At 40.5% G+C, this 22,931-nt stretch overlaps 2 protein-coding genes and 2 long non-coding RNA genes across 5 annotated transcripts in view; 1 reads left to right on the top strand and 3 right to left on the bottom strand.

Annotated features, from left to right (window-relative positions):
- Positions 1-22,931, bottom strand: part of LOC309705064 — a 111,470-nt gene that overhangs the window by 75,327 nt on the left and 13,212 nt on the right. The gene's annotated exons all lie outside the window — the stretch shown is intronic.
- LOC309705607 (stonustoxin subunit alpha-like) lies at positions 1,089-6,169 on the bottom strand (the record flags this gene model as incomplete). The annotated part of the gene is made up of 2 exons (XM_082531519.1): positions 1,089-4,452; positions 6,133-6,169. 2 exons carry the CDS (start codon positions 6,167-6,169, stop codon positions 3,860-3,862), a joined length of 630 nt encoding a protein of 209 aa, XP_082387645.1. The 3' UTR covers positions 1,089-3,859.
- Positions 4,389-22,748, bottom strand: LOC309705606 (uncharacterized protein; the record flags this gene model as incomplete). The annotated part of the gene is made up of 4 exons (XM_082531518.1): positions 4,389-4,599; positions 16,555-16,728; positions 22,032-22,205; positions 22,699-22,748. Coding segments are annotated over 4 exons (549 nt in total), but the record flags the coding sequence as incomplete, so codon positions are not given.
- Positions 6,246-7,470, top strand: LOC309705031. 2 transcript variants are annotated; one of them, XR_014276440.1, is made up of 2 exons: positions 6,246-6,573; positions 6,703-7,470. It is a non-coding gene; the product is annotated as an uncharacterized lncRNA (long non-coding RNA). The 2 variants fall into 2 exon arrangements; XR_014276441.1 differs by having other exon boundaries at positions 6,671-7,470.

Below are 22,931 nucleotides of genomic sequence, written 5' to 3'. Positions count from 1 at the left end.
CTCACAAAACAGAAGCTCACAAAACACTCATCACAAACCAAAAATGGCTCCACTGAGCGTCAAACTGTCACCAGAATTACTGATAATCTAAAGACTCACAGAACTCATTTTGTCTCATTGTGTCTTAGTTTGAGACATAAGTGCATGATCATAATACTGTGTAGTTAGATGAGACAGAGCTGATGCTTGCTCTTAATTATCCTCTTCATGTTTCCCGAGCCTCAGCAGTGGAAGCTACCATGGATAGAAAGACTATGACTCATCTTAAATCTCAAATCTTTGTCTCCAAAGAGCTGCTGATGTGTCCGATATGATCCACAAACTTAAACTAGGATTATAAGTGTGTGCAGTGATGTGTGTGAAACCTCTGAGGACTCACACGTGTGTGCTTCAGCCCACACACACATATGAAGCACTGCGACCTCACACAGAAGTGTTTTACACATCCAGCCTGAATCCTGATCATTTCTACAGTTTATTAAGTTCAGCTTCACCTGAACATCAGTGATGAAGCTGCTCTGACTCCATCACAGCTCACAGCTGTTGGAATGAGTCAAACAATGAAGAAGGTTCAGAAACAGCTGATGATTTTACAGAAACATGATGCAAACATGAGAATGGACACATGATTTTTTATTAACAGACACTGTTTATGTTTCACTGTGCATGACGTCATCAACACTGACACCAGGGGGCGCTCATCAGCAGCCTGAGGAACTGTGATAAGGGAGGGAGACGCAGTGTTGTGTGTACTGCAGTCGGACAGAAGGAAAAACTTCCTCCTGAAAACATTTTCATCCTTCCCAAAAGTGTTTGAGTCAAATGTTACAAATATATAAATACAATAAAACACAGGGTCTTACATAAAATTAGTGATGCAGTTGTGCACTGAGCACCTTTCCAATGTTCCTTCCTCAGATGAGTCCAGCTGCTGAACACATTAACATCTGTATGTAAATGTAGCCGAGAACCAACCTGAGCACTGCTGGGAAAATACAAAGGCAACCATCAAAGTGCTGTATTATCTTATTTATTCTGAATGTTGACTTAGATCCACACTACGATTTATGAAACTATAGAACTAAAATAACAACAATCGTCTGCTTCTTTAAAATTTCTTTCATTACATCAAACCAGTGAAAACTGAAAAAAACAAAGAGCTGTTAGCATGTTCAGACCAACTTTGAGACAGAGACTGTAAAGTTCTGCACTTTAAATCCTGCCTGTGTTCCTGCAAATGATTCACACTGAAAGTATCTTAGTTTAGTATTGAGTGAGCCACAAAGCAGCCTGATAGCTTTAAAACAGTAAAAGTAAATGAAATTGACAGTTTCAGTGTAGCTGGATCTATTATTGGGGGGTCATGGCCCCCGTAACCCTGCCTGGTCCTGAGGTCAAATCCACCATCTTTGTTTCAGAGCTTCATGTTCTCCCGTGTTTGTGTGCGTCCTCTCCGGTACTCCGGCTTCCTCCCACAGTCCAAACACATGCAGTTAGTGGGGTCAGGTTAGCTGTGAGTGGTTGTGTCTCTGTGTTATTCCACCTTAATCAATGACTTCCTGTTAGCATGAAGTGCTTCTGTAGGACTGATGTCATTTTCATGGTTGGATCATTTAAATGAAGCTGGACTCAGATGCAGTAAATAAGCTGATTGATCATTAATGAATAAAGCTGGTCAAACACATCACGTGGACACATGTGATTGTGTGTTGTAGTATTGATCCCAATGCTGGTATCAGTCCTGGATCAATAACACTGGATGGATGCGTTCAGCATGGAGCCCTGAGCTGTGTTACAGACAAACATGGAAACTGACAGGTCTGTGTCATTCACAGTCTGTAACACTTCTAAACAACAGAGGCTGACCCAAGTGCCTCAGAGCCAGGCACGCTCACATCACAGCTCTCTAAATAAGCCAGTTTCAAAATAAGAGCTGAAAGCTGTGTTTGCTTGTGTTAGCTTATTATTGTGGAGACTAACATTCAGTGATCATGTGTTCAGACTCATAATGATTACTCTCAGAAATCCTGATCTTTGTATTTACTGTGTGTTGGATCAATAACTGAGATTCATGGTATCACACAGCTGTGCTGCTGCTGATGTCAGCACATCTGGAACAATACGAGGTATCTGCTACCAGACTGAGCAGGACGTGAGACCTGTGGACTGTTTAAAGCTGTCCCTCCACAGCTCACTCAGACCTGATCCACACCTCAGTGATATTCTCTGACTTCCTCAGTAGAGACAGAAACCATTCAGATCTGGGACCATCAGCTGACTGATGATGTCACACAGACTGTGTTTTTCAGGAACAGTGATTCTGATGTGAGCCTGCTAGCTGACAGCAGACCTGATGAAAGCACATGTTCACATCTGTGAGGACAGACTGGACTCTTTGACTGCACCTTGGTTCTCCTCAGAGGTCTGTACAGGAGCATGTCCACCCCCACTGAAGATCTCAGTCACTGTGAAACATAGAAAGCTGCTTGTGTGGCCTCTGCCTCACATGTAGATACAGCTACAGGTTTCTCTGTCAGTCAGACTGAAACAGTGTCCTGATGCTGCATCATTCAGCTCTGTGCCCCAGTCAGCATCACTGGGAGCTACCAGTGTTTCTGCCCTTTTCCTGTAACACTACACTCAGCACAGGCTCAGCTGGTATCCAGTGTTGGACTTTGGCTTCAGCTGCTGTGATAGATCCTCTAACATAGATCAGCTCTGCTACATGTTGTTAGATAAGTGCAGCTGCTGTCATGTCCTGATGTTTCTCTGGCTCAGCAGCTTCTCCATCAGAGGTTCACATGGAGCTGATCCAGTATCTCCAGTAACTGTGTTCTGTGCCTCACTGGTTCATCCTTCTGTCTGTGTGACGTCAGTCAGATGTTGAAGTTAAACTCTGTAATCTTCACTGTGTCACAGAGTTCAGTGAGTCCCGTTATTCACAGTATCAATCAGATCATCAGAGAACAGCTGATCAGCAATCAGTGGTGCCAACAGCGCCTCCTGTGGTGAGAGGATGCAATAATGCAATGTAGCATTTTTCCACTCAACACTTGCAGTCATGGAAACTGTCTGTTGGATCTGTGTGACGTTGCTTTCTTGGTCAGAGTTCCTCACAAATGTCCAGATGATTCTTCTAATGAGGCGTCGACCATGTTTGCAGCTCTTTGGAAGAAAACGTCGCCCTTTGCCATCCTTACTTTTCTTTGACTTCTTCAAATGCAGCTGAACTCCAGCTGGTATTTTCTTGGACTTTGCAGCTGTTTCTGGTCATCAGTTCATTCCTGCAAACCTCTGAAGCTGAACAACAATGATGCTGCATTGCTGGCTGATCCCAAAAGGTTGATTCTGTTCATCTGGACGTTTTCAGAAACGTTTGCTCACTGATCAGGTGACTTCTTCAGTCTCAGCTGACTGCAGCTTTACAAGCTTACAAACAGCACATTTGCACAATGACTGAAAGCAGCAGCACCTGATATATATGATACTAATATAATACATATACATATATAATCCATACTAATGATGAAGGAACTGAGCTCACAGTCCATTGTTCATTCAGTGAACTACTCAGTTTATTTTGGGCCTCAGAAATGCTCACTCTGTTTGTACATCACTGTCAGCAATAGACTCATTCTGCTGTGTGGACAGGAACACATGTGACATCACTTCCTGTTTGTTTGTGACTGAAGAGGAAGAAGTTTACAAGGAATCATTTAGAAGAGTTTCAAACATCAACTGATTGAATCCATGAATCTGAAAACGTGTTTGTGAGTGAAAGAGACAGACATGTACAGACTGAACTATCTGTTCAACAGTCAGAGTGTTTCTGTAACAGGAGACACTCTTTACACTCCACTCAGCACAGGGACACTGAGGCACCAGGAGAGACATAAAACCCAGGATAAAGAGTTTGAGTGAATGTGGTGTTGAAGGTGTGGAGGTGGATCAGAGTGTCAGAGGAGACTCTGTAGAAGGACAGAGTGCCAGCAGGACAGTCCACATACACTGCTGCTCTGTTAGAGACAGAGGAGGAGGAGGAGGAGGAGGAGGAGGAGGAGATGGATGTGGATCTGTTATTGTGCCTGACAGAACCAGGACCATCATCAGAGCAGACCAGACTCCAGGACTGATCATTCCATCCAAACAAACAGTCATCACTGCGTCCTTTCCTTCTGATGCTTCTGTAACTCACTGATATATAAACGTCTCCTCTCCACTCGACCTCCCAGTAACAGCGACCAGTCAGACCATTTCTACACAGCAGCTGATAATAAACATCAAATCTGTCTGGATGATCAGGATATGACTGAACCTCCTCCACATGTGTCACCTTCCTGTTGTTGTCAGACAGTTGGAGCTCTGTGTTCACTGTGTTTGTGTCGATTGTGAGTTGACAGGAATCTGATGGAGAGAACAAACACAATCCAGCTGCAGTTATTGATCCATCATCTGTTCATTGATTGACACTTTGATGATGACTCCTGACATGATGAAGATGGTTGAATGTGTGCTGCTTTGTTTTCATGAATCCCATTAAAAACACACTTACACTTCCTCAGACCTGGTCTCAACCATCGGACTCCAGCAGGCTCCACCCTGAAAGGAGGAGGGGGGTCAGAGCAGCACAGTCAGCATGCACACATGGACATTACATGGCTCTCACACACACACTGTTACACACTGAGCTCAAAGCTCGGCTCCACTGTTTTATTCAAAGAAATCTACATTTATTTATCAGCACATTTAAAAACAGCTTGAGCCAAAGTGCTGCACAGAGTAGAGAGAAAATAGGAAACATACACAGTAATGACTATAAAGACTGGTCAGGATTGAAAGCTACAGAGTACAAATGTGTTTCCAACCGGCTTTTAAAAATGTCCAGTAGAGAGTGATATTATACCCCTTTCGTCAAACGCAGTGATTTATGACCCCCTTAATTGATTTATGACCCCTAATAAATTATTCATGAGCTCCGGAAGTCCGGAAGTAGGAAGTAATTAAGTAATAAAAATATGATATTCATAAAAATATGATATTCATAAAAATATGATATTCATAAAAATATAATTGATTATTTAGAAAGTTTTTTATATATCAAAATAGCATTCTTTTATTTCTTTAAGCAATTAAATTTTTATTTTTATTTTTTTTTATGCTCAAAAAACGCCATCTGGTGGCGGGTCAGTGTGAGTGTGTGTGCGCGCGCCCGCGCGCGCCCGAGGCTGTGTGTCTGGGCGCGCGGGGGCGCGCCCGTGTCTCCGGACCGTGCTCTCTCGGGCTCCGTGCTCATGTGTTTAAAAATGTATTAAACCATATTAAAATTGTTTAGTTAAACTTGTGCTTTTGTAACGTTCAGTATGGCCACAAACACAGGCTGCATGCCTTGGGGGAAAACTTTATTTCGATTTATATGCATTTGTAGATTTAGAATAAAACTCATACTCAGAAAAAACTCGCGATCCCCTAACCCTCCTTAGATACATAAGCAGGGAAAACTCCTTAAAAAACCCTCCGCTATTTCTCCAAAACCCTACAATAACTTGTTAGGGTACCCCCTCTATTCCCAAAACCTTATATTCGATAACAGGGAAAATCCTGAAAAAATCCTCAGTCTTTTTTCTCAAATTCAGCGCCCCGCGGCTCCCTTCATGCTCAGCCAAACAAAGCCAAAACTCCTTTTAAAAATTTCTCCGCGATTTCTCCAAAACCCCTAGAATAACTTGTTAGCTACCCCTCTATTCCCCCCAAAAAAGCGCTATAATCCAAAAACATTGGGAAAGCTCCTTACTCTTTTTTTCTTCAAAAACTTGCCTCTTGCTAGCTACCTCTAAAATTCTACGCAGAGTCTAAGTTCTACCTCGCTCTTAATCGCACCGACCCGCAACAGCTTCCAGAGCACAATTTTTTCCTGCTTGTTCGCTCCCGAATGCGCTGCTTACCTCGTTTGAAAATTCCCCCCTTAGACCAACTCCGCCTCACTGCGCCCCGCTGCCAATCACATAACCCTTGCACCGCTCCCTTCGCACCCCGGTTAGCCAATCCGCTCCAGCTCTGATTTTACGATCTCCCGCTGATGTTAAGACTATCTTCGAACCCCAGAAGAGATCTGACTTCAGACGTATCAACAACTGGCGCCGCTCAGACTGCTTGCGAGCTCAACAGCCATGAAACCAGGGATCAACAACTACCTTCGCGTGCCCTATGTGCATATCACTCGGTAAGTGTTAATCTTCCTCTCTAACTACATTTTCGCATTTTCCTTTTTACCATTCTGTCAATCCTTTCATCTTCAAAAAAGCCATGCAAATAGGCTCTGTAACACTTGGAATACACTTTTTAAAACATATATAAGCTCCCCTCTAACACTCAGAGCTAAAAAGTGCGTTTGTAAGTTAAACTATAGCAGCGATCATGGCCTCATCAGGTACCTCATTTTTTCTCACTCTTGTTCATATAATGTTTATATTTTTACTGTTTTTTCCCCGTTTGTAAATACTCGATGTTATTTCTTTTCAGACTCTGAGATAAACCTGCTCAACTCCTCTTTTTTTGAGTCTCTCGATCGAATTGGTAGGTTTGGTTCATTCTTGTTCCCCTTCTTAACAGCTAATTGTACAAGAAAAACAAAACATTTACCCTCTTTTTTCATTTTTATCAAACTTTCTAGATATCTCTGACTTGGACACCTTTATTTTTTAGACCCAGATGTGTTAACCTGATCCCTGCGAAACACCAGCTCTGCGTGGATTTTGACCGCGAGTGACCGGATGTTGTTTCCGGCCTGAGGTTGCCTGAAATGCCGTGAGGCTCGTTTGAAAGATTGCGCCCGAGACCAACTCCGCCTCCAAGGCATGCCTACCTTTAGCTGCCACCAGTGAGATATCAGAGCCGGGCTCCACATATCCAATCAGGAGCACGAGCAAGACAGATTTTGCAGACTCTCCAGAAATATACAAGTCCTTACCAACTGCTCTGCAACCCAGTGTTTCTGGTCCCCTCACTAACATCGCTTTTTGAGATATTTTTTATGAACCACCAAAAAAGCAATTTTACCCCACAGACTGGGTCTGAGGGCAGCAGCGGGGACAAATGATTGTAATGAAGCGACGGACATTTCATGGCTGGTCTTGCATAATCGTGAGTTATTATGTCATATGGTGATAAGTACATAGTTTTGCAAGAGGCATACAAGCACTGTGGAAAAAGTAATCATAAAACTGTTTTTGTGAACACCCTACGTTATGCTTTAAAAAATGTGATACATGTAATGTGATCATCAAAGAACATGATTTAAAAAAAAAAAAACTTTTATTCTTATGCTTTTAAAGTATGTCAGATTATCTTAAAACACTTATTTGTATGTTATAATGTTTTTCTTACACCATGTGTAATTTTTATAGACACCTTATTCATTGTATCAATGTGTAATTATGTATCTTTGATAAATAAATAAAATATTTAATCTTGTATTTGTGTACTTTCTGGTGATTCAATAAAAAATTAGTCACATATCGCTCTGATAAACACAGATGGCTGAAAGAAATGTTTGATGGAACAAAGGAAACAAGTGTCTTGCTGCTAAACTTTTAAGTCACCATGGTTTAAATGAGAAAGTCTGTATGTAAAACATGAAAAACTCCATATCAGTGATATCTACAAAGGTGTACTCATTTCTTTGTAATGGTACTTTACTGTTCCAATGAAACAAAAAGAAAATCTCATTTTTAAAGTACATTTTTCGGCCATCCTGACCTATTTTCAGGGGCAAGAATGTTGATGTTAGACTGTGTTTTAAATCAGGTTGTGATCTTAAACTAACTATCACAGCACTGATTTCAGTTGTAATCTCAATTAGAATCCCAATTTGGCTTTTCTCCAGTCAGTGTTATGGTGAAATTTAACTTGTTCTTTTGTGTAATTGCACATGGCCCAGCAAAGGACCCCTTAGTAAACTGTACAGCATAAGTTTTCAATTCACTTTTGTCAGAAAACTTCACAGTATGAGAAGTTACAGCACAGTTTCTCCAAACGTGTGGTTCTTTTTCAGCCAGCGTGCTTTTAGAGCATCTACATTAGCTCATGTAGTAAAAGTACAATCAGTAAGTGTACTTTAACATTTGAGATTCCGAGTCACTCTTGCTTAGATCATGTGAACTATATCATGAACCTTTTTTTGTATAATGCATCAAACGTGTTCAAATCAGTTTATTTTCAATTTATTTTAACTAATCTAGAGACAAGCAACTCCTTTTTAGCTTCTGTTATGTATTTACCTCTCACACCTTAATCTAGATGTTAGTGTTCTCAGAGTTAACATGTCTCATGTTGCCATGTTGTATTTCTAATACCCAGCCTCAGTGTTCGCCCTGTTCACCCTCAAATCCAAACACCAATGATCTAGATATTCACAACATTCATAAGGAGATTCTTAAGGTCTTAAGTTTTGTTGTTTTTATGTTTTACAAAAAAAAAAAACTTCACATTTTTTATATTTTTAAACGAAAGTGACATGCAAGGATATTTTTCTTTAGTGATGTTGCTTCAGCAATCTCAAATACTAATTATTCTGGGAATTTTTATGGTCAAACTGTGATTTTCCAAATGTGTGTGTGTGTGGAGTAAAATGACCTTGTTCTTATGATGTTGTCCCCGTGAATCATTTAGGATTAACAACACAAATTGTATCGATAGCAGAAACAGTCTTATAACTTATAATTCTCACACGTTACCGCTAGTTTTACAAACGCAGTCTTCTTCAGCTCTGTTTATGTAGCTTTTATGAAACTGATTTTCCATAGTACAAGTAGAATTTAATTTTTCTTTGCTCTCCAGTATAAATGCAATAATTTGCAGGCTTTTTACTGAAACTCTCACAATGCAACACTCAATGCTCAGAGCTTCATATATCAACAGCTCTGAAAATATCTTCTTTTTTAAAGTAATGTAGGACAGGATCTCTCACTCTCTGTGTCTCAAAAAAACCCAACTAAACTGGCAATCACCACTAAACAAATGAAAGTAGTTTATGGCTTTTTTATCAGCTGCATTTCTTTCATTTATGTATTGATCCCATTGTTTATTGGTAATGCTTTTAGGTCACTGTTTTAGCATGTCTGCCTCACACTCCATTTAAACAGTTTAACAGATAGTGGGGTCTGGTAAGGAAGTTGGGGGGAAGCAGACAACTCCACAGGAAGAGTCTTTTTGTCTTTTCTCCACTGTAAAAGATAGCAAGGCAGTGTGAAACTTTCTTTGCGGGAAAGACAAAACTGAGAGCCATGCTAGGCTCAGTGAGAGACTCTGCTCACCCTCTGCCCCAGCGATGGCAGTCCCTCACCAAGCTCGATTTCTGTTCTTTGTCTTGATTAAAGAATGTTAGCTACCGCTCATCGCTTGTCTGCAGGCTTTATTAAACGGAAAACTTCCACAACAACCTCTAAACAGTGGTTTATGGCTTTTTGTCACCTGCAACACCATGTAACACTTGGATGTTAGATTCTTTTACCAGTCAGTGTTGTTAGCCCCAACCCCCAGGCTCCAGGTGTCTGAGCTCTAACCCTGGCTGCCAAATGTCCCCCTGAGGCCTTTGTGCCTTTTACCACCAGACTAAGTTTGTAGTTCTATCTACTAATATTATTTTATTTTTTTATTATAGCACAAGGTTCAGTTAGGTTACTACTTTGACTTCCTCAATTTGAGCACATTTCTGACCCGATACTTTATCAAGCTTTTACTCGAGTGTTTTTGACACTAGCAGCTGTACTTCTACTTAAGTGAAAATTGCCTGCAATTTTGCCACCTCAGTTGCCACTTTTCTGGAGTTTGTACACTTTTTATATTGAAACGTTCAACGTTTTACGTGTTATCCTTGATCACAGTTCTAAACAAGTTAACTTTCTTCACTTCAAAGTAACCCAAAAAAGAAACTATATGTCCAGTTCTCTTTACTCCAAACCTGGTTTAAGGCTATGCTGTTGTTGTGATATGGCCATACAAATAATATTAAGTTTAATTAATCTTAAAAAAAAAAATGGCTGCTTCATGGCTACCTGTTCAGAGAATTTGCAGACTTTTATGGAAACTGTCACAATGTAACACTCTCACTGTCAAAACAGGGTTGATCCATGTTTCTATGAACACTGATTAATATATCAACAGCTCTGAAAATCCTTTTTTTTTTTTAAGTAAAGCAGAACAGGATCTCTGTATCTCTAAAAATCCCAACAAAACTGGCAATCACCTCTAAACAAATGGAAGTAGTTTATGGATCTTTATCACCTGCAACACCATGTAACACCTAGATGTTAGACTCTTTTACCATCACATTTGCAAGGGTTTATGTGTTATCCTTGATCACAGTTCTAAATAAGTTAACTTTCTTGACATAAAAGTAGCCCAAAGAAGACAAATATATGTCCAGTTCTTTTTTACTCCAAACCTACTGATCGGAAAACATTATGTGATGCTGGAAGTTTTCATCCTATCCATCTGCAAAACAAGTTTACCTGTAAGCCAACACATTAGACGTAAGCAAACTTGTGAAATTCCTGAACAATGTGCTTTGTGGAGTAGCAGTAGTACTAGAACTAGTACTAGTAGTCCTAGTATTCTGCAGCAACCAGGCTTCAAGAGTGATCACTCTTCTGGCTTTCAAATGGTGAAAACATGTCACAGTCTTAACCGCAAATCAGAAATGTTGGTAAATTTAAAAAGGAATTTAAACGTCAGCTTTGACATAGACACAGACTTTATTAATGCCACACTCAGGAAATTCACATGTTACACATGATTTAGCTCACCTGCTAAATCCCCAGAGCAATAACCCCATCAGCATCATTAGCCTGAGTGTTGATCCTCCAGGTGAGTGAGTGGAGTTGAGTGTGTGTGTGTGTGTGTGTGTGTGTGTGTGTGTGTGTGTGTGTGTGTGTGTGTGTGTGTGTGTGTGTGTGTGTGTGTGATCAGAGGTGAAGCTGCTTTCTGCAAAGTCTCATCAACAACCAGGAAGAGTCTAAAAGCACTAAATATGAAACAGACCATTTACCATACCCAACACTGAGCTCCTGCACAGTCAGATGGAGTGAAACATAATGTCCCAGTGGTGTTCTGTTGGATTTAGCAGGTGAGCGTTGTTGCCAGTCAAAACCTTTTTGGAAACTCTTTACAAGAATCAATATAATTATTTGTTTTACTTGAATCAAATGTATTGGTTTATATACCTGAAATAAAACTTTTTTTTGGAAACCCGTTACATCAAATAAAACTTTCTTGGAAAAGCATTGCAAGAATCAATCGAGTTATTTGTTTTACCCCATTCAAATCTATTGGTTTCATTACATCAAATTAAATAATTTTGGAAACCCGTTACATCAAATAAAACTTTCTTGGAAAAACTTTACAAGAATCAATGTAATTATTTGTTTTACTTGAATCAAATGTATTGGTTTATATACCTGAAATAAAACTTTTTTTTGGAAACCCGTTACATCAAATAAAACTTTCTTGGAAAAGCATTGCAAGAATCAATCGAGTTATTTGTTTTACCCCATTCAAATCTATTGGTTTCATTACATCAAATTAAATAATTTTGGAAACCCGTTACATCAAATAAAACTTTCTTGGAAAAACTTTACAAGAATCAATGTAATTATTTGTTTTACTTGAATCAAATGTAATGGTTTATATACCTGAAATAAAACTTTTTTGGAAACCCTGTACATGAAGTAAAAGGTTTTTGATCTTGTAAGTTCTGGCTTTAATATTTTCAGCTGATAAAGTGAACTTCATACAAACTCTGTGTTAGAAAAAGGGGATAGTTTACTACATGCTATAAAAACACAATCCTTAATCTTTTATTTTGCAACTTTATCTTTCTGTTCTGGTTTTTAGAGTGATTGTTTTATTGACTCGTACTTTGGGAATCACCCTGTTGTGAGAAAAGGATAAGCTGGGAGAGAATACAGCATTATACAAGCAGAGTGTTTTAGCTGTATCCGTAGAGCTAAGACATAAACCTGTTGTTAAAAAAGAATAGTTAACTGAAGTGCAGATTTAATTTTAAATTATTTCACGAACTGTCCAGGAATTACAGAGAGCTTTATACTGATATGGTAAAATTCTCTGAGTGTATTGGTTGTATATGACAAGTATTTGTAAATCATTAGTAGTTACTCTTGCATAGGTGTTTTGCTTGTTTTAAATTTGTGCACTATTTATTTTTATTTTTTGTATTTTGTAATGAATCTCTAATTCACTTTTTCTTGTTGGCCTTGTTGTGTGTACCTCACAAGTCAAATTATACATTGTGATGGAGCAGTCACAATACACCCGCACGAGACACAGTTTGATTTTTCTAACACAGAGTTTGTATGAAGTTCACTTTATCAGCTGAAAATATTAAAGCCAGAACTTACAAGATCAAAAACCTTTTAAATTTTTAAAAGGAGTTTTGGCTTTGTTTGGCTGAGCATGAAGGGAGCCGCGGGCGCTGAATTTGAGAAAAAAGACTGAGGATTTTTTCAGGATTTTCCCTGTTATCGAATATAAGGTTTTGGGAATAGAGGGGGTACCCTAACAAGTTATTGTAGGGTTTTGGAGAAATCGCGGAGGGTTTTTTAAGGAGTTTTCCCTGCTTATGTATCTAAGGAGGGTTAGGGGATCGCGAGTTTTTTCTGAGTATGAGTTTTATTCTAAATCTACAAATGCATATAAATCTAAATAAAGTTTTCCCCCAAGGCATGCAGCATGTGTTTGTGGCCATACTGAACGTTACAAAAGCACAAGTTTAACTAAACAATTTTAATATGGTTTAATACATTTTTAAACACATGAGCACGGAGCCCGAGAGAGCACGGTCCGGAGACACGGGCGCGCCCCCGCGCGCCCAGACACACAGCCTCGGTGTGAGTGTGTGCACGCACACACACTCACACTGACCCGCCACCAGATGGCGTTTTTTGAGCATAAAAAAAAATAAAAATAAAAATTTAATTGCTTAAAGAAATAAAAGAATGCTATTTTGATATATAAGAAACTTTCTAAATAATCAATTATATTTTTATGAATATCATATTTTTATGAATATCATATTTTTATGAATATCATATTTTTATTACTTAATTACTTCCTACTTCCGGACTTCCGGAGCTCATGAATAATTTATTAGGGGTCATAAATCAATTAGGGGGGTCATAAATCAATTAGGGGGGTCATAAATCACTGCGTTTGACGAAAGGGGTATAATATCACTCTCTTCCAGTGTTGGTGACGACCTGATGTGAAGGGCGACTGTTCCAGAGTTTGGCTGCAGCCATCGATAAAGCTCACCTCTGTTTTTACGTCTAGTTCTGGTCAGAAGCTGCTTATCTGCAGACCTGAGGGCTCCACTTGGATTCTTTTGTTAAAGAGAGATAAGATGGAGCCAATCCATTCACAGATTTAAAGACAACCAGATCTGGAAGTGGATTCTACCACGTACTGGTAACCAGTGGAAAAAGCTGGAAAAAGCTGGTGATGGGTCGTCTAGCACAGACCCACCGCTGGAACCAGACAATTGATGAGGGAGAGAACTGTGACAGCGCCGTTCCTTCACTTGACCTCAGTCGCTCTCGTCTGCTCCCTCGTAACACTGCTCTTTATTGAGCTTACATGAATATGCACAAGTTCATTATGACGTCTTACACAGGTATGAACAAAGAGTACCAGTCTGTGCATAGTGTGTGTGTGTGTGTGTGTGTGTGTGTGTGTGTGTGTGTGTTCGTTCCAGATGTGACCCTGTGACCCCAAAGCTGGTGCTAAGAGTCCAGCGGTCCCCCTAACAAAGGGCTCTTACAAACCTTTGCCATTTCCCAGCATGCAAGGCACTCGTGGATGCAGGCACACCATTCAGTGCTGACGAGTATGTTGATGTCATTTTGAGGCTACAGGAGGAATTTGATCACAGATTTGCTGACTTCAAGACACACAGAGCCACCTTTCACATTTTTGCGGACCCCGTCTCCTTTGATGTGCAAGATGCCCCTTCTGTGCTTCAAATGGAGCTCATTGAGCTGCAGTGCAACTCTGAACTCAAAGCAAAGTTCAGGGAGGTGAGTGGAAAAGCAGACAAGCTTGGACAATTTTTGAGAGAATTGAGCCCTAGTTTCCCTCGGCTTTCCCGAATGTTCAAGCGGACCATGTGCCTTTTTGGTAGCACATACTTGTGCCAAAAGCTCTTCTCCACTTTGAACTTCAATAAGTCCAAGTACAGGTCCAGACTTACGGATGATCATCTTCAAGACATACTGAGGGTCGCAACTGCTTCCTCCCTCAGGCCAAATCTGGCTCGGCTATGCGAGAGGAAACGCTGCCAGGTCTCTAGCAGCAAGGAGTAGGCAAGAGAAGCCATGTTCAGAAGAACAGTTCATTTTCTACAGTGTTCCATTCATGTTCAGAAGAAGGTTATAGAACTGTTAATACAGACATTTCAATCTAAATACAGCAGATATAGAAGACTGAAAAAAACACAAGTTCACTGACTAAAAATATCTTATTATTATTTTATTTATGTATTACAGATTGATTGATTTTCTTATTAATTCTTAATTTGTTTATTTATTTTTCATATTTTGTGTTAAAAAATAAAAAAATAGATTTGAGAAGATTGGAATTTTTTAACCATGCCTTTCCTGTGGAAAACCTAATGCGGCCCAGCCTCACCCAGACTCTGCCTGCAGCGGCCCCCAGCTAAATTGAGTTTGAGACCCCTGTCCTACACCATAAATCAGTAAGAGAGGGTACGACCTCTCTCATGGCCCCAAGTGGTGTGTGCATGCCAGAGCACTCTGGAAGGCACACAGAGTCTTTACAGACTACTAAGGATCAAACCTCTATCATCATGCAATCGATTATACAACTCTAAGCATATATGAGTAAATATTTCTAAGCATAAATGACAATCAACAATATAAACCTTACAGCTGGTTTTAATAACAGAATTCATTTGTTTCTCAAACGAGAAAGAGCTATCGAGAAACACTCCTAAATCTTTAGTTCTTAACTTTTCCAGTGGGCCAAGGTCAACATTATTAGATAATGCTAATTCTTTTCCCTTACATTATAACAATGTGAGGAGTTAATGCTAAGTATACTGCCATTAGCGGCTAATTCTAATTAGGGGTGAATAATTATTAGTAGCTAATGCTAATTTGACGTGAATTAGCATTATATTAGTGAGGAGTTAATGCTAAGTAGGCTGCCATTAGTGGCTAATGCTAATTTTAGACTAAAAAGCATTAGCAGCTAATGCTCATATTGTTTTCCATTGCTTTGTAAGAATGACAGCAGCTAATGATACGAAAAGTCTGCCATTATTAACTATTGTTAATTTGATGTAAATTAGCATTATCCGATAATGGTAACCCTTTTCCCCTGCATTATAACGATGTCAGGAATTAATGCTAACTAGGCTGCCATTAGGGGCTAACTCTAATTAGGTGAATAATTATTAGCAGCTAATGCTAATATTGTTTTCCCTTCCCTTTTAACAATGTGAGCAGCTAATGCTAATTTGATGTGAATTAGCATTATATTAGTGAGCAGTTAATGCTAAGTAGGCTGCCATTATTAACTAATGCTACTTTGACGTGAATTAGCATTATGTGCTAATACTAATACTGTTTTCCCTTAATTTTTAACAATGTGAGCGGCTAATTCTAAGTACGCTCTTGTAAATAGCTAATTCTAATTTAGTGTGAATTAGCATTATTCAATAATGCTAACACTGTTTTCTCTTACTTATTAAAAATGATAGTAGCTAATACTAATACTCTTTTCCGTTGGGTAACAACGATGTGAGGAGTTAATGCTAAGTAGGCTGCTTTTAGAGGCTTATTCTAATTAGGGCTGAATAATTATTAGTAGCTAATGCTAATACCGTTTTCTCTTTCCTTATAACAATATGAGCAGCTAATGCTAATTTGATGTGAATTAGCATTATATTAGTGAGGAGTTAATGCTAAGTAGGCTACCATTAGCAGCGAAAGCTAATTTGAGGTGAATAAGCATTAGTAGCTTATGCTAATACCCTTTTATCTTGTGTTATAATGATGTGACACTTTTCTCTGCTAAGGATTTGTGTGACCATGATGGAAACTCTGATAAGCTAATGCTGCTAAGCTAATGCTGTTTATGGGCCCTGTTAGAATCAATATTTCATTCTCATTCTGTTGTTTGAGAACAATAACAGAAAAATGTGCACTTGAGAACAAATTTATTGTGAATTCAGCTGTGAATGTACAGTTTGTCATTATTTAAGCTTCCATTTCCAAATGTTAGCTGACACTTTATTAGGTACACTGGTATCTATATCAGGTACACCTGTGACCTAAATGTTCCTGCAAACAGACTCCTTGGAGACCCCTACATAAATATCCATGAACTATCCAGCTAGACTAGTGTGTCTGTCCCTGAAAATATTCCTGCATGTGTGATTGTTCATGTGTCATCTGCAGGAAGTGAGTGAAAGACACAGGAAATGTTTCCAGCTCTTCCTCCTCTATCAGACATTCTTCATACCTGAGAGTGTCCAGTCTCCAGCCTGGATCCTTCAGTCCAGCCGACAGCTGCTTCATTCCTGAGTCACCTGGATGATTGTAGCTCAGGTCCAGCTCTCTCAGATGGGAGGGGTTGGAGCTCAGAGCTGAGGCCAGAGAAGTACAGCCTTCCTCTGTGATCAGACAGCCTGACAGACTGCAGACACACAAAACAACAATCTATCTGTCAACAGTTGTTTTCTCTTTGTCACAATAACATCTATCCGTCCATTGTAACTTTAGGGCGATCGTGGCTCAAGAGTTGGGAGTTCGCCTTGTAATCGGAAGGTTGCCGGTTCGAGCCCCAGCTTGGACAGTCTCGGTCGTTGTGTCCTTGGGCAAGACACTTCACCTGTTGCCTACTGGTGATGGTCAGAGGGCCTGGTGGCGCCAGTGTCCGGCAGCCTCGCCTCTGTCAGTGCGCCCCAGGGTGACTGTGGCTACAATGTAGCTGCCATCACCAGTGTGTGAATGTGTGTGTGAATGGGTGGATGACTGGATATGTAAAGCGCTTTGGGGTCCTTAGGGACTAGTAAGGCGCTATATAAATACAGGCCATTTACCATTTATTTATAAGTGACAATACCCAACAGACAACAACAGTCATCTGAAGCTGTTTAACAGTGTAAGGTAACCGCCTCCACTGTGAGCAGCACTTGGTGATGGTGGGAAGAAGAACTCCCTTTGACACAAAGATCCTCCCAGTGAAAACAGGCTCCAGGAGGAGCATCTACCATGACTGGTTGCAGGGTGAGGGGAAAGAGAAGAGATGAGCTCAGAGAGACAAGAACAAAACAGAGAGACAAAAGTTAAGGACATGCAGTAGTGACATATAAAAGCATCAGGAGTGAAAAGTGGGGAGAAGAAAGCAGAGCATCATGGGAAGTCCACCAACAGCCTATAGCATATAGCAACATAACTAAGGGATGGTTCAGGGTCACCTGATCCAGCTCGAACTATAAGCTTTATCAAAAAGGAAAGTTTGAAGCTGATCTTCAAAGTAGAGAGGGTGTCTGTCTCCTGAACTCAAACTGGGAGCTGCTTCCACACCCAGTCCAACATAGCCAGGCTTTCTTTGCTGCTTTGACAAAACCTCAAATCCCAGTCAGAGATGATGAGCATCATCACAGTGATGATCATTTCTCTGTAACCCAGGCTTTCTGCTTCAGGATCTGTGCACGCTCACAGAACAAGGAGACCTTTCACTAAATGGATGGACTGGGCTCAGCCTACAGATGAACTGGTGCCAGAGATCATAAAGAACATCAAACAGTCAAATTCAACACTTTTAATGGAAATATGAGATTAATGCTGCAGACAATCATGAACCTGCTGAATTCATGAACATCAAGAATGCAGCGAGTGGTAAAATAAAGATTTGACCTCAGTGTGCTCAGTGTTCCTGTCTATTCCTAACATATTCCTAACATGATAGCTGCACTTTAGAGCTCTAAAACTGGAACTGACACATATTTAAACTCTACATGTTACTCAGTACATTCAGCTCTGACACTCGCCCACAGTCCAACAAAGGAAACATGGAGATCACATCAGTTTGTCACCAAAGTCTAATTATTAGGGCAACTTAACCTGTTATAATCTCGTTAACTCATTAACTGATTAACGTCAGAAATTATTTTAATCACAGTTTTTAAAATCATGATTATTGTGAAAGTGCTCACTGGCTCTGAATATAAAAGCCATGGGTCACAGGAGGGATGTTGATCAGTGCTGGCTTGAAATGGGCGTCATTATGCGTCTCAGCCAATGGGAGCATTGAGGGTGGGCCTAATACTACTGCAGCGCTCACATGACCCAGGACAGAGAGAAAGGGGCGGGGACAGAAACATGGAGACAGGTACAGAGCTTTGACATGTTCATTTTAAACTGCTCCAGGAGGCAGTGTTGATACAACTAAAGTTATCTGTTGTTGAAGAAGTCGGTCTGAGGAACGTTCTTAGGATCAACAAATGACGGCATGTATGAGCCTCAAGACGCAGCATCACAAGAAGAACACATGAGCTGTAGAAAAAGGAGAGACTACGAAAGCCACGGCGTTACAACATGAACCAGCTGTTGGTCTCTCTGGAGACTACTGGGCGTGGCTGGGTAACCATGGTTACCTGGGAGTTACAGAAACGTGCAGAACATGTGATTCATGTTGCACAGCAGTGGGACATTTGAAATAAAGTCAGCACACTCAGTACAGATAGTGCATCAAATATGATGCTGCTGCCAGACGTCTGCCTTTGAACACGTCCCTGCATCGCGCACAACACCAAGGTTGCCATGGCAATCACAGCTGACAGGGACAAAGTGCACAGCTGGAAGCCTGCAGGTATATTTAACATGATGTATTTCTCAGTGTCCTGTCGGTGTGTGAGAGACAAACAGCCTCTGTATGTGTGTGTAAATACAGCATGAATATGTAGAGGACATGTTTGTGGATATAAGTAAATGAAAGCTCTGCGTCATTTGAATCTTTGACTCTTGTTTCTGTTGCAGGTCTGTGACTGAACTTCTGGGAGGAGAAACGTTGGTTTCATGCTCTGTGATTCTGTGTTTTGTCATCTCTCTCAGGTGATGGAGAGCTCAGATGATGACCCCGCCTACGTGGCCACTTCAACTGTGAGAGACAGAATGTGAAAAAAAAAATCCATGAATTCACATGGTAGGATTTGTAAAGAATTTATTCGTAAATCAGGGTGGAAAATAAGTATTTGGTCAATAACAAAAATACAACTCAATACTTTGTAACATAACCTTTGTTGGCAATAACAGAGGTCAAACGTTTACTATAGGTCTTTACCAGGTTTGCACACACAGTAGCTGGTATTTTGGCCCATTCCTCCATGCAGATCTTCTCGAGAGCAGTGATGTTTTGGGGCTGTCGCCGAGCAACACGGACTTTCAACTCCCGCCACAGATTTTCTATGGGGTTGAGGTCTGGAGACTGGCTAGGCCACTCCAGGACTTTCAAATGCTTCTTACGGAGCCACTCCTTTGTTGCCCGGGCGGTGTGTTTTGGATCATTGTCATGTTGGAAGACCCAGCCTCGTTTCATCTTCAAAGTTCTCACTGATGGAAGGAGGTTTTGGCTCAAAATCTCACGATACATGGCCCCATTCATTCTGTCCTTAACACGGATCAGTCGTCCTGTCCCCTTGGCAGAAAAACAGCCCCATAGCATGATGTTTCCACCCCCATGCTTCACAGTAGGTATGGTGTTCTTGGGATGCAACTCAGTATTCTTCTTCCTCCAAACACGACGAGTTGAGTTTATACCAAAAAGTTCTACTTTGGTTTCATCTGACCACATGACATTCTCCCAATCCTCTGCTATATCATCCATGTGCTCTCTGGCAAACTTCAGACGGGCCTGGACATGCGCTGGCTTCAGCAGCGGAACACGTCTGGCACTGCGGGATTTGATTCCCTGCCGTTGTAGTGTGTTACTGATGGTGACCTTTGTTACTTTGGTCCCAGCTCTCTGCAGGTCATTCACCAGGTCCCCCCGTGTGGTTCTGGGATCTTTGCTCACCGTTCTCATGATCATTTTGACCCCACGGGATGAGATCTTGCGTGGAGCCCCAGATGGAGGGAGATTATCAGTGGTCTTGTATGTCTTCCATTTTCTGATGATTGCTCCCATAGTTGATTTTTTCACACCAAGCTGCTTGCCTATTGTAGATTCACTCTTCCCAGTCTGGTGCAGGTCTACAATACTTTTCCTGGTGTCCTTCGAAAGCTCTTTGGTCTTGGCCATGGCGGAGTTTGGAGTCTGACTGTTTGAGGCTGTGGACAGGTGTCTTTTATACAGATGATGAGTTCAAACAGGTGCCATTCATACAGGTAACGAGTGGGGGACAGAAAAGCTTCTTACAGAAGACGTTACAGGTCTGTGAGAGCCAGAGATTTTCCTTGTTTGAGGTGACCAAATACTTATTTTCCACCCTGATTTACCAATAAATTCTTTTGTTCTTCTCTTGTTAGAAAGACGCAGTCCCAGCAGTTAGCTTGTCTGCTAGTTAGCTGAGAGCTAGCTCAGTTGTACATTGAATACCAAACCGTGTAAACCAGGGGTGTCAAACATATGGCCCGTGGGCCAAATCCAGGCCTTGAGATAATTTCGTATGTCAAATATTGATGAATTTTCAGGCTTGCTGATAATCAATGTGAGCACGGCTGAGATGTTATTCTGATGAGCAAACCATGTGGCCAAACACTTTAAGAGACAGACTGGGATCATACCATTATGTTAAAGAAGACGGAAATGTCCCATAGACAGCAAGGGTAGTGGTAGAGACCAGTACACAGAGAAATGGGAGCTGTATTGAAATGCAAGCGTGTCAGGAAAGAGTGAAAAGGCAAAATGAGCAGCATCTGGCTGCATTTCAGTGATACTGGAGAGCACAAAGCTGAGTGCAACATTTATATAGGAGATATACAGGAGACGCTGAGAGCGGAACTGATAAAATTAGGAGCTGGCTAAAGTGAGACCCATTTTTATTTCCACCCATTTTCCATTGTGGAGGACAAAAGGTTTCAAACTGGTCCAGGTCTTAAACCTCACGTGTTCTTCCTAATAGCAGTAAATGGATAGAAATAAGGCTTTTATGAAAACACTGAATAAAACTTGCTGCCTTTAAAAAGACTAAATGTACAGTTCAGTATTGAATACTACATAAAATAAACTATATATAAAGTGTGTCTGAATGGCAGAGATGCAGAAATATGTGCATGTAGCACAGAGCCACGGCTCAGTGTCTGAATGAGTCTCACAGACCTGAATGTGCTGTTGAAGCCATTTATAATTATAACGTAATTCTTTACTCGTTTGATCTGCTCCTTACCACAAGCCACCAGACGTAGAAGGTTTTGGACTTTTAACTATATTTTCTCAAGTTTTACAACTTTTCTGACTGTTAAAAACCTCGTTATGGCCATTCATGCTATACAAAGTAATTAGACATGTGTGGTATCTACAGAAACGTCAGAATCTCAGCTAAAAGTTCACAAAACCATCTCAACAACCACCAAACAGCTGAAACAGCAGGTGAACAGATCACACAAAAAAGATGTAAACACAAATCCCCCTGATCATCTGTTTTTTAAACATGAAGCGTCGTTTTGGACGTTCATTTACTGCTGGTTCAGTGAATTTTGGTTGGACAGTGATGAAACCTGCAGCCTCAGAATCTGTGAGAAGTCTGCTTTCAGCTCGCAACAGCATTGTTGTGTTGTGTGCTGTGGATCCACCTCTGCAAACTCATCACTGTTTCACCATCATGTTTCTACTTAGACAATAACAAAGGAAGCAGTTCCCAGGAACTACTTCCTGTCTTGTTAACATAAGAGTATGTTGCCCTTCAAAACACCTCCACTTCTCCTCTTATTAGAGGGCTGCCTTATTAATCTGCTAATTCTGTCAGTTGATGAAAGAAAAATGCTTGATCTCACCTGAGAGTTTCCAGTGTACAGTGTGGACTCTTCAGTCCTTCAGACAGAAGCTTCACGCCTGAATCCTTCAGGTTGATGTTACTCAGGTCCAGCTGTCTCAGATTAGAGGTCTGAGAGCTGAGACCTGAGGCCAGAGCTTCACAGCTTCTCTCTGACAGGTCACAGTGACTCAGTCTGAAAAATAACAGATAAACAATTACAAAAATAAAACACTTATGTTGAAGTGTAATGAGATACTATTATATTTAGCAATATTTCATCTTGTTTTGTCAGGAAACTGAGCACTGATGCAGAGCAACATGTGGAGAGAATCAGAGGAGAAGAAGTGAAGAGAGAACAGCAGTAAAACAACACTGAATTGTTCAGTGTGCTTTTGATATCAACAGAATGTGTCAAATTTCTTTATTTTGTATTTGTTTTAGTAGAATTGATGATTATCACTTAGATAACAACCACAGGCCAGGTCTAAATTGCACTTTGGTGACAGTTACACCCAGAAATATTTCAGAAACGTGGACAATTTGTGCTCCATTGTATTCAGTATTGAACAAACCGAGTACCGATGACCACTTAATATTTTTGATATTTTATTTGAGTTGTTCCACCTGATCTGTGTTAACTAAAATAAACATTTAAAAGCTAAAGCTATGATCACATATGTACTTACAGAGCTTTGTTGGAGGCTTTGACCACTGGCAGCAGCCTCAGAAGAGCATTTTTAAAGGCTCATGTTCTCACTTAGATCATTTATTTCTACTTACATTTCATTCTGGGAAAAATGGGGATTACTTTGAAAAAGGGAACTATTTTCCCCAAAAATCAGCCCTGGATTAGTAAATCACTCCAACATGTTCTCAGGCAGAAGAAGCTGTCTTGTTATGAGGGAGAGAAGAAAAGTAA

This window comes from Aulonocara stuartgranti (assembly GCF_965226115.1).
Source record: "Aulonocara stuartgranti genome assembly, chromosome: 4".
NCBI lineage: Eukaryota > Metazoa > Chordata > Actinopteri > Cichliformes > Cichlidae > Aulonocara > Aulonocara stuartgranti.
This window is presented reverse-complemented; position numbering and strand designations above follow the sequence as displayed.